The following is a 14,357-nucleotide window of genomic DNA, read 5'->3' as shown; positions in this document are numbered from 1 at the left end:
AGGTGGGCTTCACTTACCTTGGTAATATTATTAGCAAAGACTGTGGAAGCAGTGAAGATTTTAAAGTAGAATAGCTAAGGCTCAGGGTGTTTTTTCACAGTTGAAAAAAGTTTGGAAGAATTGGAAGATAAGTCTACAAACGAAGATTAGAATATTGGAAGGTACAGTGATGACAGTGATCAAATATGGCTCTGAAGCATGGCCGCTCTGAAAAGCAGATGAAGATTTACTAGATGTTTTCCAGAGAAATTGCCTACGGATTGTTCTGGGTACTCGGCTGACTGACCATACTTCAAACATTAGGCTGTACGAAAAATGTAGTTCAGTCCCGCTTTCTAGGGCTATAATGAAAGAAACTTTGAGCTAGCTAGGGCACGTTCTGCAGATAAAGGATGACAGATTGCCGAAGATTGTCCTTTTCGGCCAACCGTCTAGGACTGAACGGAAAGCAGGTCATCATTGTCTCGGGTGGGAGGATGTCATAAAGAAAGACTTAAAGGAAATGGGAACTTCCTGGGAAGGTGTAAAGATGGAGGCTTTGAATAGATTGGGATGGAGGAGGAGTGCGTATCTGTGGCCTCAGGGGGCTTGGTGCTGCGGTGAGTTGTTGGTAGTAGTAGTAGTAGTATCTTGGGAATGACTTGGGAAATCAATTCTAAACTTTACGCAAGTATTGAAGGGTCAAGTAGAATAATAGTTTTTACCTTAGAGAAAGGAAGTAAGTTGAAAGACATTATTTGCATACAGGTTCCTAAGATAGAATTCTTGCAACACCTTTCAAATAGCTTTTGGATGGATATGAAATTTTCATGCACTGTTAGAAAAAAAATGGGGGATGGTTGTTCTAGTGAATTGAAATATTTTTTTTCTGAGGGGAGGGGGGGGTAGAAAGGACTAAGCATTTTTGTTTTCCAATCCATAAAAGAATATCGTTTTTGTCCTTTAGACTCAAGACTTAAATTGATGTATGGTTAAGTTGCGAGGTCGATCCAAAGGTTATTTGTGCTGCCAGGTTTTCAAAACAATGTATGGGTAGTGAACATTTCTCAGGCATTTATTTTGGTATTAAATTAAAGGTTTTAAGGAATATTTATCTGGGGAGAGAGGACAAGTGGATGCTGAATTTTGGCTTGAGGGAAAGGATATAGCTAAAGCAAAACATTAAAAACATCCCGGTTATCGAAATGGCCTAGCAATATCTTGTGAACTAATATGAATGGCTTAAGAGATTCAGTTGAAACTTTGTGGAATTATCTTACTGGACAGGAGGAGGTCAAGTAGGTTTTTAGTTTGGTTTAGAAGGGACCAAGGAAAGTATACTAAATGAATTAAATCTATTTCAAGGGCAATAATACTTTTATCGAATAACTTGTAAATATCAAATAACTGGTGCAAAGCAAGAACTATGACTAAATAAAGAAAAAGTATTTTTCATTAGCGAAAATCAATAACACAAAGTTTTTTAGTTTTTTTTTGTTTGCATTTGAAATTTATTGCATTCCTTTAAAATTCTTTTTTAAGCTGCATAACAAGAAGAGTAGTGTCATTGCTGCAGTGATTTCTGCAGCTCAGTATGGAGCAAACCACGGCGCGAATTAAAAAATCAAAAGCAAAAACGATTTTGTATGAATTTCAAGAAGGACATGAAACCACTTAAATATGGCTAAAATTTGCTGAAAACATGATATGGATACCTTGTTTATTTTTGGAGTTGTTTTGGATTCCTATATTGGTAATTGTATCTTGCACCGAAAGACAAGATGCTTATATTATTGCAGCGGTTCTCAAACACCTTTAGACACTGTTCCCCTTTTTACCCACAATAACGTTTTAGGTACCCCTTCTCAGCTACCGGTACTAAGTAAACTATAGCTAAAATAAAGAAAATTGCCAGTCCTAGACTTAAAAGGCTGCTTTATTTTTTTTTTTGGCCGACCGCGTGCCCCCTAAAAGTTTTTGCGTAACCCCAAGGGGTACGCGTACCACAGTTTCAGAACCGCTGTATTATTGGATTCATTAATTCAGATCCATCCATTCACTGAGAGACACTTCTGATATTACCTGGACTTTCCCTTAGAGAATGATTTGAAGTGCTTAAAAAATAGTAAAGCACGTTTCTGACGTATTTTCGTTGTATTTTCAAAAAAAAAATGCAAATTTCAGAGATGTAATTTGGATAAAGCTGAATTTCATTCGTCGACGAACAGAACTTCAAACGAACAGAAATTACTACTCAATGGCTTCCTACTCAATGCCTCGGTCTTTACGCTAAAGCTTGACTCTTTCTCACTATTCTATTTTTTAAAATAATAAAAGACTTTAGTGTAAAGAGCAAGGCGTTGAGGAGGGTACAGCCCCTTTCATATACGGAATGATTTCTGTTCGTTTTAAGTTTTAATGCTTACTTTCTTTCTTTCGCTTACCATACTTTCAGTTAAAAATCAGGTAAAAGCGCAGACTAATATGCTATTTTGCCTTTCTAGTCCCTAAAGACTATCTCCGACTATAAGTATGCGGCTACAAATTATTTACATTTCTAAACATTTATTATAAATTATTTTCATTGTGAAATCTGTTAATAAAATGCTAATTCATCAAATTGGTTCTATTAATAAAATCATCACGCTGGAATTTCCCTAGGTTTCATATTTTGCATCGTTTTCCTCATTCGAAGTCGTTGTCTATGTTGTGGCAGTTATTAATTATTGAGAATACTTTATTGTACTATATTATTTTCCATCTCTTTTTATTTTTGTTGTAGAAGCTGAAGATGATGCATCAGGTGATACTCGAACGATCAAAGAAACTTCTAATTCTAATCTATCAGATGATATTCAACAGCTATCTGTGGGTATTGCATCAAAAACGTCCAATTCGTCATCTGACTCGGACTCCCAGGATCTGGATGGCAACGACGAAGGTATATTTTAAACTAATAGTGTTCCTAATTGGTTTGATAAAGAAAATCTTTTTGTCAAAAGTGTTTTCTCTTGTAATTCATTACAGTAACTATCCTCCTGCATAACATAAAAGTATTTTCCTTTTTTTTTTTAAAGTTTATAAAAAGAGTTACCTTAAGTCTGTGACATGCTAAGTTTGTATTTCGAATTTTATGGTAATACATCCAAATAATTCAAATGTGAAGCATCAACAATTGTGAGATTAAAAGTTCTTCGTTGAGTCCTTATCATTTAACATAACTAAACTTTCTTTTCAAGAAATTAAAAAAAAAAACAGTATGGCGCTGGCAAAGTGAAGATTTTTTTTAATTTTTCGCCGTTTTTTTCCTGCAAAGCACAAATATTGTCCGAATTATGCTACTAACAAAACACTTACAACTCACCGAAGGACAAAGCCGCCTGAGGCCAACCCAGCTACACACGCTCCTCGTTCATCCTAATATATTCAAACCCTCCTTCTTTACACCCTCACAGGAAGTTCCCATTTTCCTTAAATCGTTCTTTATGACATCCTCCCCCTCCAATCGTGGACGACATGCTTTCCGCTTAGTCCTAGACGGTTGGCCGAAAAGACCAATCTTCGGCAATCTGTCATCCTTCATCCACAGAACGTGCCCTAACCATCTCAAACTTTCTCTCATTATAGCCCTAGAATGTGGGATTGAACCTCGCTTTTTGTACAGCCTACTGTTTGAATACAGTCCGTTAGCCGGGTACCCAGAAAAATCTGCGTCATTGGCGCTTCACTGAAAACGAATTATATCAAAAATATTTACTTTTCCAGTTCTTACAGCATTGAAAATGAAAACAAATTACAGTGAAATCTTGAACTGATTGATCTATAAACAATTAATATCATTATATATCAAATATCCAATTTGATTTTGTTTATACTTTCCAAGACTGTTCAAGACACATATGGTTTTCAGTAAAGCGCCAATGACACAGTGGGTTTTAAACTTTTACTGTGAGAGAAGGAAGCGATACCCAAACTCCTTTTTGTAGTGATTTTGGTCATGTCAAGCTTGATTTGCATATTCAATTTAAGTTTCACTCGTTTTAAGATTTATTTATTCCTTTATATTAGTATGTATTGTAGGTTTGTTTGCATTGATTGTTTATTTAATATCTGGCCGATTTGGGTTTCATTTATAATTCAATAGCAAAATATTTTGTTTCGTTTCAAGCTTGATTTGCATATTCAATTTAAGCATTACTCGATTTAAGATTTACTCATTTATATTATCACTTGTTGTATGTCTTTTTGCTATGATCCTTTATTTAATTTCTGTTCGTTTTCGGTTTCATTTATTCTTTAGTAGTAATTCCTGGTTGTTTTGAGTTTGAATTTTGACAGGTATTTGTATCTTTTTATCCTAAGTTAAGAATGGCCTTTATTTTTCTTTCAAAAACTTCTATTTTGGAAAAAAATGTTTTAATTAATTTTTGTTCGTTTATGATTGCAAAAAGTTTCAAGCTTCTAAAAATTCTTAATTTCAAAATCCAACTTTTTTTCAACATAAAATATTCATCAAAGTGTCAAAACTAGTATCAGAGCAACAATATCAAAGTAAAAAAATGGGTATGTGTCTATCTTGGAGTTTTTATTATCTGATTTTTGAACTATTTTTAACAAAGTTGCTATCTCAAACTTTTTTTTTCGATGGGTTTGCAGAATAAAAGGGGGAGAGGCTTCTATATGTTTTGACTCTTTAAAAGTGAACTGGAGCTTCCCATGTTCAATCAAATGGGTCCTGGGGGGTTGTCTCGACCCCGGAGTTTTATTATCTGATGATTGAACTATTTGTAACAAAATGGTCACCTCAAAATTTTTATCGAGTGGGTTTGGGGAAAAACGGCTTGGAGAGAGGAGGGGCTAATTGCCCTCCGATCTCTTTTGACTCTGAGAAAGTGAACTAGAACTTTTATTTTCCAATAAAAAAATCCCTCTCAAGTTTATACGAGTATTCCTTTCATAAGAGCCATATACGCCCCCAGGACAAAACTTACAACGCCTACGAGCACCCTTTTCATAAGAACCATACATGACCCAGGGCATAAATTAGATTGCCTGCCCCAGACCCGGGGGGGGGGTTGTATCAACACCAGAGTTTTTCTTATCCAATCTTTGAACTATTTTTAACAAAATAGCTATCTCAAAATTTTTATCGGACGCATTTGGGGAAAAAAGGGCGTGGTGAGGGGGGGGGGCTTTTTGCCCTCCGATTACTTTTCACTCCTATAAGGGGCACTAGAACTCTCAATTTCCAATTGAATTAGCCCCCTCCGAAGTTTATGTGACGACCCCTTCCATATGAAGTGCCTCTGGAAAAAAATAATAAATAACAAAACATTGGAGCCTTATGGTCTTTACTATAGGCAACGCTATAGCGTTGCCTCTAATACTACTAAGGTAAGTGGAGCTGTCCACCTGATCAATCTTTTCGCTGCCCAACGTCACCTTTTCATCTTCACCTCTTCCTAGCCTTAGTGAATTACTTTTCTTGACATTAATTTTCAAACCTATTCTACCAACCTGAACTCGCAAAACCTGTAAAAGTTCATTCATTTTTTATCTCGCTTTCATCTAGGATGGTTAAATCTTCAGCATAATCTAAATCTAGGAACTTTTTTCCTCCCCATTTTATTCCGTGTTCTCTCATTGCCTTTCCTTTGCTCCTTAAGATAAAGTCCATCAAAATCATCCATATACAGGGGGATATAACACAACTCTGCTTAACCCCTGATTTAATACGAAACCAGCTGTTAGCCCCATTTCTTACCTTAACCGCAGCAGTGTCATTCTCATACATAGGACTAATCCCTTTTATGTGTTTGTCTGGTATACTATACAAGGATAAGATGTTCAACAAAGCTCTTCTATCAACAGAATCGAAAGCTTGCTCATAATCTATAAAACTGAGGAATAAATGTGTTTGATAAATCAGGCACTTCGCAGTTATTAACCTAAGAGTGAAAATTTGATCGACACACTCTCTACCCTTTCTAAAACTGCACTCTTCTGCTGTTATAACTTTGTCAACAGGATCTCTCAGTTTAAAATGTATCAGATTACCAACTAATTTACTACCTACAGGGACCAGGCTAATGCTTCTATAATTACACTACTATATTTAATTGCTATAATTAATACACTCACTCTTAGCAACTTTCTTATGCAGTGGTTTAATTAGGGTTTTCCTAAAACCCCTAGGTACTTCCCCTTTTTCAAAAATATCATACTATTCAGTAACTTATTTCTAATCTCAGAACCACACTATTTAAGAAAGTCATTTACCAAACTATCATTACCTGGGGCCTTATTATTTTGAATCCTTTTAGTACTGTCGGCAATTTTTCCTCACAAAACAAATCCTCCTTCACATCCAAGGTATCACAAACTTTTTAATTTTCCTCTGTATCTTTTCCTGCAACTGTATTTCAGTTTAGCACATGCTCAAAATGTTCTGCCCATCTCTCTATATCCTTTCCTTATCATTAATTGTGGACCCGTTCTTATATTTAACTGGGACAAGTCCGGATTGACTACTCCCTCTCAATTTACTATAATCCCAGTACAATATTTTACTATGATGCCGTCTAGCTGCATCTTCCATATCCTAGGCAATATTTATCCATGGTCTCCACGTCACACCTCCTTAGTTCATATTTCATGCTTTCTCCACTTTCTTTACATTCCTATTGTTTCCATATGATCCATCACTCAGATAATTCTTGTAGAAGCCCTTTATCCGCTCTATTAAACCTACAGCTCTTTCACTCATATTCCTAGCTGCGTTCCTAACTTTCTTCCTTAAGACACCATCTGCCACTTCACAAATCATTCTCCTAAAATTATTCCTGTCATCTTCCACATTGTCAAATTTTAAACTCTCGTGTTTAGTATTCATTTGTTCCTGGAAAGTTTAAATACAAATTCTCATTCTGGAGCCTACCATTGTAATAACTTTCCGTGAGGTAGCTACCCTTCTGAAATTTCAGCTTTAAATTAACCCTTGACACTACTAGATGGCGATCTTTGCTTTTAATATCAGTAGCAACACTCCTATATACTCTAATACCTTGTATTGATCTTGCCGGTCTCCGGTTTACAATAACATAATCAATTAGGTTTCATCCTGTGCACGTTAACTTATGGGCCGTTTGTGATCAAATACTTTATTGGCTGTAAAAAGATTGTTATGCCTACAAAACTGCAACTGTTTGTAGCCATTACTGTTTTCTTTTCCTACACCAAATTTACCTTGGATGAGATACCATCTATTCGTTTTTCTACCGACCTGGGTCTTATTTGACCACTCAAACTAAAAGTTTGTAATGATTGTTCGTGATATCGAACGTCCTCCAGTAACTAAATTATTCAAATCAGAGGGTACTATCCATTTCATCACTCTGGCAATAAATAAGATTCTCGGAAATAATTTGAAATATCCTTAAGGTACATAATGCTTGCGGTCCTAATGCTCTGATCTGTGTTGTGTAAAGTTATTGTATTCCTTGGAATATGTTCAAATGTTTTTCATCACATCTGAAGGGACGAATTCTCTTACGTGAATTTAGTTCCAAAAATGGACGGTTTTGTTAAGTATAGTCCAAATGGATGATTATTGTTGAATATTTTCTCAGGGTAAATAATCACCATCCGAATGGATGATTATTATTTATGTTCAACAAAACATTGAAGTTTTGTTGTGAAACACCTTTACGAAAAGACGCTGAAACCCACTAAATATGAAGTCAGACTTAAACGAAAAGTAACACATTAAAATTGCCATTTTTGCCCCCCCCTCCCCTCATTCTTGGAAACAGGAGAATCACTTATTTGCATTGGTTGCGTAGCCAGTACTGAGATTCCTGAAGTTTCTGTTTGCCCTGCAAGTTTGTATGCTAATTTTGACAATCTTGATATCATTTTATAGCTGAGAGTAAGTTCTACCCATTCATCCAAACATATTTTCGAAATTTACTTTAATCTTCAAAGTGAACAACCCCTTGAAAATATATGAACATTGATAAAATTTCTAATTTTTAACCAAGCTTAGATCCAACGATACATATATCTTGTTCAATTAGCTCAAGTAAGATATATAAGCTTGTCATAAAATTATATTTTTGAAGGGGAATGGAGTATTTGAAAGGGAGTGTTTTTTTTCCACTTTTCTATCAACTTGTCTTTGATAGAGCTACAATAAATCTCAATATGGCATCGCAAAATGGGGTCACTTATTATGCGTTCTACTGCCACTTTCATCTCATGTATCCATATAATTTTCATAAAAGACGGGATGCAAGCAAAATTGCTGAATATTCTTTTCTAGAGTTAAATGGCTAAAGGAAATCTGCACATTTTTCGTTTTTTTTCTGTACTATTAAGCTCTACTTAGAAACTGCTTTTTAGCATATAAAAAGAAAACTATTATAGAAAATTATTAATTCTAATTCTTTTGTGAAGTGAAACTAATTTTAAGTTTCTTTCTTTATTTTTATTTTATTTTATTTTTTAATTTAAAAGTGGTAGGCAGTAGATCCCAAACAGGTAATAGCTATAGAATGATCACCTTCATTTTGTAATTGCTATGGTGTCAAATTATGGAATTGTTTTATTTAATTTAGTATTAATAAAATCATTTTTACTATAGAGATTTTCGATTCTACTGTGTGCAGTTCTGATGCTGCGAATCAACCGACACTCTTAGGGTCAAAACCAATCATTGTGGTGAAAAGGCTGACAGAGAAGGTTATTGAAGAATTATTAAATGGCATCTGGCGTTGTGGTTCCTGTGGGAAAGAAGAGAAATCGTTTTTGATGCTTGATCTTCACATAGACACTGGATGTGAAGAACTTTCACCAATAGAGTGTGTTGTCTGCCCTGCAGTAGTCCGTAATTACAGAAATTTTGTTGTTCATTTTATGGAACACCAAATGGGAGGGACAAGAAGATGTTCCATTTGTTTAAAAGAAAGTATTGGTGATATGAGACAACATCTAATTTCACAAGGCCATTTTTCACCGAGCGTTTCTGAATTGGACTTAGAGAGTAATACATTTGTAGTTGTTTCACAGAAACCATCAACAACTGGACAATTAAATCCACTTGAATCGGAATCGAATGCAAAAGCCTTAAACAATGAGAGTATTTATTTGAATAGTCTTTTGCATAGGAAAAAGCCCAGAAAATTGGAATCAAAAAGACATCAAAGATTGCATACACGAAGAAAACAATATAAATGCGATGTATGCAAAAAATTCTTTTCTGAATTAGGCAATTTGAAAGTGCACCAAAGGGTGCACACAGGTCACAAACCGTTTAAATGTGAGGTATGTGAGAAATGCTTTTCTCGATCAGATCATTTGAATATCCATCAAAGAGTACATACAGGCGAGAGACCATTTGAATGTGATGTATGTAAGAAACGCTTTTCCATGTCAAGTAATTTGAAGAACCACCAAAGAGTGCACACTGGTGACAAACCATTTAAATGTGGCATATGTCAGAAGAGCTTTGCTCGAGCGGGTGATATGAGCAAGCATCAAAAGGTGCATACAGGAGAGAAACCATTTAAATGTAATGTATGTAATAAATGCTTTTCTCTGCCAAACAATTTGAATTTGCATCAAAGAGTGCATACAGGTGAGAGACCGTTTAAATGTGATGTTTGTCAGAAATGCTTTTCTGTATCAAGCAATTTGAAGAAGCACCAAAGAGTGCACACTGGTGAAAAACCATTTAAATGTGGCATATGTCAGAAGAGCTTTTCGCGATCCGACAGTTTGAACAAGCATCAAAGAGTGCATACAAATGAGAGACCCTTTAAACGTAATGCTTTTAATTAAACCTTTTCTTGATTAAGTCATTTGAATATGCACCAAAGAGCACATACAGGAGAGAAACCTTAGATGTTATGCATGTGAGAAATCCTTTTGTGTATCAGGCAGTTTGAATGAGTATCAAAGAGTTTATACTGGTTAAAACATCCTTTAAGTGTAACATATGTCAGAAGAGGGACCAAGTTTACAAGAAAAGCAAAAAAAAAAAAAACTATCATTTTGCCCAGAAATACGTGCCCTTGTGGCACCAAACTGGTGTTCCAAATAGAACTGAAAACTTAGTTTGATTGGTATTGGCTGAAGAATCCCAACGACGACAATCTTTTTTTTTTACAATCTGAACTTACATCATCATAGTTCTGGGGAAATGGACTCTTGTGCACAGAAAATAGTAGTTTAGAGGCAACCCTCCCCAGAAAACAGACTTTGGATTTGTCTGATTGGTGCACTGCACCGTGAGGCCCCAGTGCACAAAAGATGTATTTGTCTAACTTCAAATGCGATGGAAAAAGAGTTATGAGCTCAAAACTCATAATAATAAGTTTCTTTGCTATGCAGACCCTAAGCCATAAAAAATTCCGAATGGGGACACAACTCCTCTCTGGATAATGAACCCAAATTTGGTTTTGCAATCAGCTTGAAAGGATTCACTAGATTTTTTTTGCCATCCGAATCACCAAGAATCGAACACAGTGCCACCACGCTTGAACACTACTCCCACGCTTAGCACACTTCCCCCATACAATTGTTCACAGTAATTTCTCTGTTGTTCTATGCTTAGTTTTACTGGGTCCAACTAAGAAATTTTAAGATCCTTATTCAGATCACATTGACTACACAGATCACATTGTGTACTCTCAGAGTACACAGATCACACTGAGTACACTAAGCTAAACTTATCACTAGCTAAATTTAGTCTTCGGAGGTTTTTTCATCTGACTTGATTTGCTTTTATTGTTGTTGGGAAAAGTTGATTTTTCTTTAAATTGGGGATTTACTTTGTCTTGCTATGTCCCAATGTTTTTACTATGCCAAAGGAAATAATCACTTGAGAACTTGCACACTTAGTGATGTTCCCTTGTTCAAATGCCATTCCCTAATTTCTGCTATAAAATAGGGAAAATAAGTTTTCCTGATAAATTCCCTTATGATCGTTTGTTTTTTTGTTAAGAATGGGTAAATTGCCTCATATATAAAACAACTAATCAGGTTTTTACTTATGGCGAAAACAAGGCGCGGCAGATATAATGAAACTTTCCAACCAGTGAATACTTGCCGGTAATGTTAATAAAAAATCACGAATGTGATCTAACGTTTATCGTCTCTTTGCATTTCAGCAAACTTTGCGATTGTGTTTTTTCGAAAACTGTGATAAAACACTTATTATTACACTAGATGCCAATTACACTAATTTGACTTGATGTTACATAAAAGAACGCCATAAAACGGTATGTGCTATATGGCGTTTGTGATTCTTTTACTTTTACATTAGTTGCCTGTTTCCACTTTTTTAAGTCACCCACACTCCTTTGCCCCTACTTCTTGCTTTACTTGTTTCACGTTCCAACCCTTTGGCTGGTCATTCAAGGTCTGGCGACGTGTTCGGCACCAGGAGGGTCAGTTTGCAGCTATTGTATCAATGAAGAACATCTCTTCTTGATTCTAACGTCTGCCAAATTCTCTAAAACCGCAGGTAGCTCCAGGTTGGCTTTGATTATAGATAACCAGGTTCCCTAGATAGTTTCTGTTGCCTTGTATGCAAATAAACTTGAAACGAGTTAGACTCGTTTATTGTTCGGAGAGACACGCAACGTCTCATTTGGATATCTCAAGGATAAATGGACATTTTTTTTGTTCTTGTTGTTACCCCCCCCCACCCCCCGTTTGTAATTTTTTGCATATATGGGTAATAAGTAAATAAATAATTGCCTGATATTTTTTTGAAGCTTTTTTTTTTAACTTAGTAATTTATCTATGTTCTTGTGGTGTAAATTTAGTATCTTCTTTTTTTCATTAGCTTGACTGTATTTATTGACACACCCTATTTTTTTTATTGTTATGTCTTCAGTCCCATTTAGTTATTCTTTGTTTTGTCTGATCGTAATCAAATATTCTTTAATCAAAGTATCGTTTGTGAAGACGTATTCATGAATCACTAGTTGCCCACATTAGCAAAGTGTCAATTAAAAATATTGCATAAATGTTTGCTACAAGTTTCCTCTTTCCCTTATTTCCTAGAAAAATAAGCTGTCAGTTCACTCAATTACTCATTATAGCCTCAGTCATGAAGGAAGGCTGGTATGCCAATGCTGTAGCACGGCTAAGTACTTTGTGACTCAAGAAGATCTTTACCAACTTCAGCACTTCCAACTTAGAAAAAGTGTGAATACGGCTTTGGGCTTATACTTGGCCCTTATACTTGGCTTTCATTAGCGTTTTTCATTTTTGCTTATTATTTTTGTCGTATTTTATACCTGCTTCGTCTTTTTATCTTTTTTTCTATTTATAATAGTTTTCGGACGTAATGTTAAAATATTTGGATATTTCTCGCTTTATTTTTCACTGTCTTGATTAATAGTTTTTCCTGATATATACATTTATGTATATTTTTCGTTTATGTGTAAATGAAAATGCAGTATGGTCTAAGGTATTACTTACTAGCTTAGTCAATGCTATATCCGAGTGCTATTCAGTCATTCTCTTAGTGAAGTGAATTCAAATTTAGTTAATTGTAGGAATTTTTTCATCTTTATTTTGAGGTATGTTCTTTATTGAATTTCATTGGTACATTCTCTTTGATGTTTTCATCAATTAATTTCAGTGATGTTTTCTTCAATGATTTTTATTGGGATATTTAAGTTCTCTAAAATTGAAACGAAAAACTTATGGCTATTATTTAGTAAAAATGCGACCATTAAAAAAAACACCCAAATGTACCTTACCTGACAACACTGTCGGTAGCCTACCCCTTTTTTATAAGATGAAGAAGATGAAGTGCATTGTTTCTTGATTTTATTAATGTCATCACCTTCAAAATAAATTATTTTGAAGGTTAAATTTTGTATATTAAATAAAAAGAAATATTTTAAAGATAAAACTCAGTCACTAATAATCGATTAGTGCTTTTCTTTTTGAGAAACATCTAATTGAACTGACCATCTCTATTCCAAAAACCTTTTCGCGTTATTCTTGTGAATCTTCAATGTATCTTGAGTAAATACACAACTATACGTGTAAACAACCATACGTGTTTTATAGAAGCAGAAAAAATTGGAAATTCAATGTTTAATAAAAATTTCTCCTTGTGAGCTATGAAATTTTTGACAGAAATGTACGCCAAATTAAAAAGAAAGAAAAGAAACTTAAGTAAAAAATCAGAAAAAAAATAGCTAAACACATATGGCCCCAAACAGCTTAAGAAGGTGTAGTTTTCCTATGAAGTTAGAGTTGTCTTTGGAAATCAAGAGATTGTAAAATTTTAACTTTACGAAAGGGAAGCGTTATATAAATTTAGCTAATTAGATTTGCCTATTTATTTCCACGGTTCAAAGCGGCAACACTAAAAAAAAAAAAACGATGATGCCTTAAAAATTCGTAACTGTAGGACAAACAAAACAAAATCTTACTTAAATCGGTCTTTAGATAAGAATAAACTTAAGATCGGTTCTTTGGGAAAATGTTTCCATTTATTATCCTCGGTGCTTACATGAACTTATAAATTTCTACTCCAATAATCTCTGTTCCAAAATTCGTTTTTCTATTACTAGTAGGAGAAAAATAAGTTTTGACCAGGAAAAAATTGGTATAGAAATGTTTCTTCACCATCTGGACCGGAAAAAAATGCTTAACAACATATCAAAAATCTAAATCTCTAGCTCGATGCAAAATTGTTTTTTTTAATTTTTTTTTATTTATTTTCTCAGAAAACGGGAAAAAAAAAATTAAAAACGTAAAATATAATGTTTTACACATCTTTTTAGATCAGCTTTTGGCTCTGAATTCATTTCTGATACTCATTTCGTTACCTGACCAAAAGAAAAATATTTATCAGCAAAAAAAAATGGGGAAAAAACTGTGTCTTTGGGGAAAAAAACTCTTGCCAGCGTTTATCAAGGTCTACTACGGAATAAGTTTGTCGTTCTTGTAGTCTATTTGGCTGTGTAAACGAAAGGCTTAGAAAAAAAAAAGACTAAACAACAATAAACAGGAATGATGAAACACCTCAGCGCCAAACACCATGAGACAAGGTAGGTTCTAACTGTGTTCAGAGAAAAGCTTTTATCTTATTTTTCAAATATATAGAAATTGCACATCATCAAAATGTAGGAACTAGATTTTTCATCATCACAGTTAACTGTTATTCTTCTTCACTAAGTTCTTCTTCTTGAAACTTCGAATTGTTGCACGAGCTTCCCTTACAGGTACGGCAGGCTATAGTACACTCAAGTCCGTTTTTCTTACAGGTACACTTTTCACTATCTCAGCCGTCAATACGACACGAGCATTTGATAATTTTCAGCAGCTGAGACGGAGCGGCAGGGAGATCT

The 14,357-nt window shown here is 34.7% G+C and overlaps 1 protein-coding gene across 4 annotated transcripts in view; it reads left to right on the top strand.

Annotated features, from left to right (window-relative positions):
- Window positions 1–13,568, top strand: part of LOC148946298 (uncharacterized) — a 42,547-nt gene extending 28,979 nt beyond the window's left edge. For all 4 annotated transcript variants that reach the window (XM_089098366.1, XM_089098367.1, XM_089098369.1 and 1 more), the window contains exons 3-4: window positions 2,762–2,920; window positions 8,621–13,568. In XM_089098366.1, the coding sequence (XP_088954492.1) occupies window positions 2,762–2,920; window positions 8,621–9,816 (1,355 nt within the window). In that variant the 3' untranslated portion in view covers window positions 9,817–13,568. The remainder of the gene's footprint in view (window positions 1–2,761; window positions 2,921–8,620) is intronic.
- The last annotated feature ends 789 nt before the right edge of the window (window positions 13,569–14,357 follow it).

Source organism: Artemia sp. Qi Xiang Cuo, chromosome 12, assembly GCF_049724085.1.
Source record: "Artemia sp. Qi Xiang Cuo chromosome 12, ASM4972408v1, whole genome shotgun sequence".
Classification (NCBI taxonomy): Eukaryota; Metazoa; Arthropoda; class Branchiopoda; order Anostraca; family Artemiidae; genus Artemia; species Artemia sp. Qi Xiang Cuo.
The sequence above is the reverse complement of the archived record's forward strand: the minus strand, read 5'-3'. Positions and strand labels throughout refer to the sequence as shown.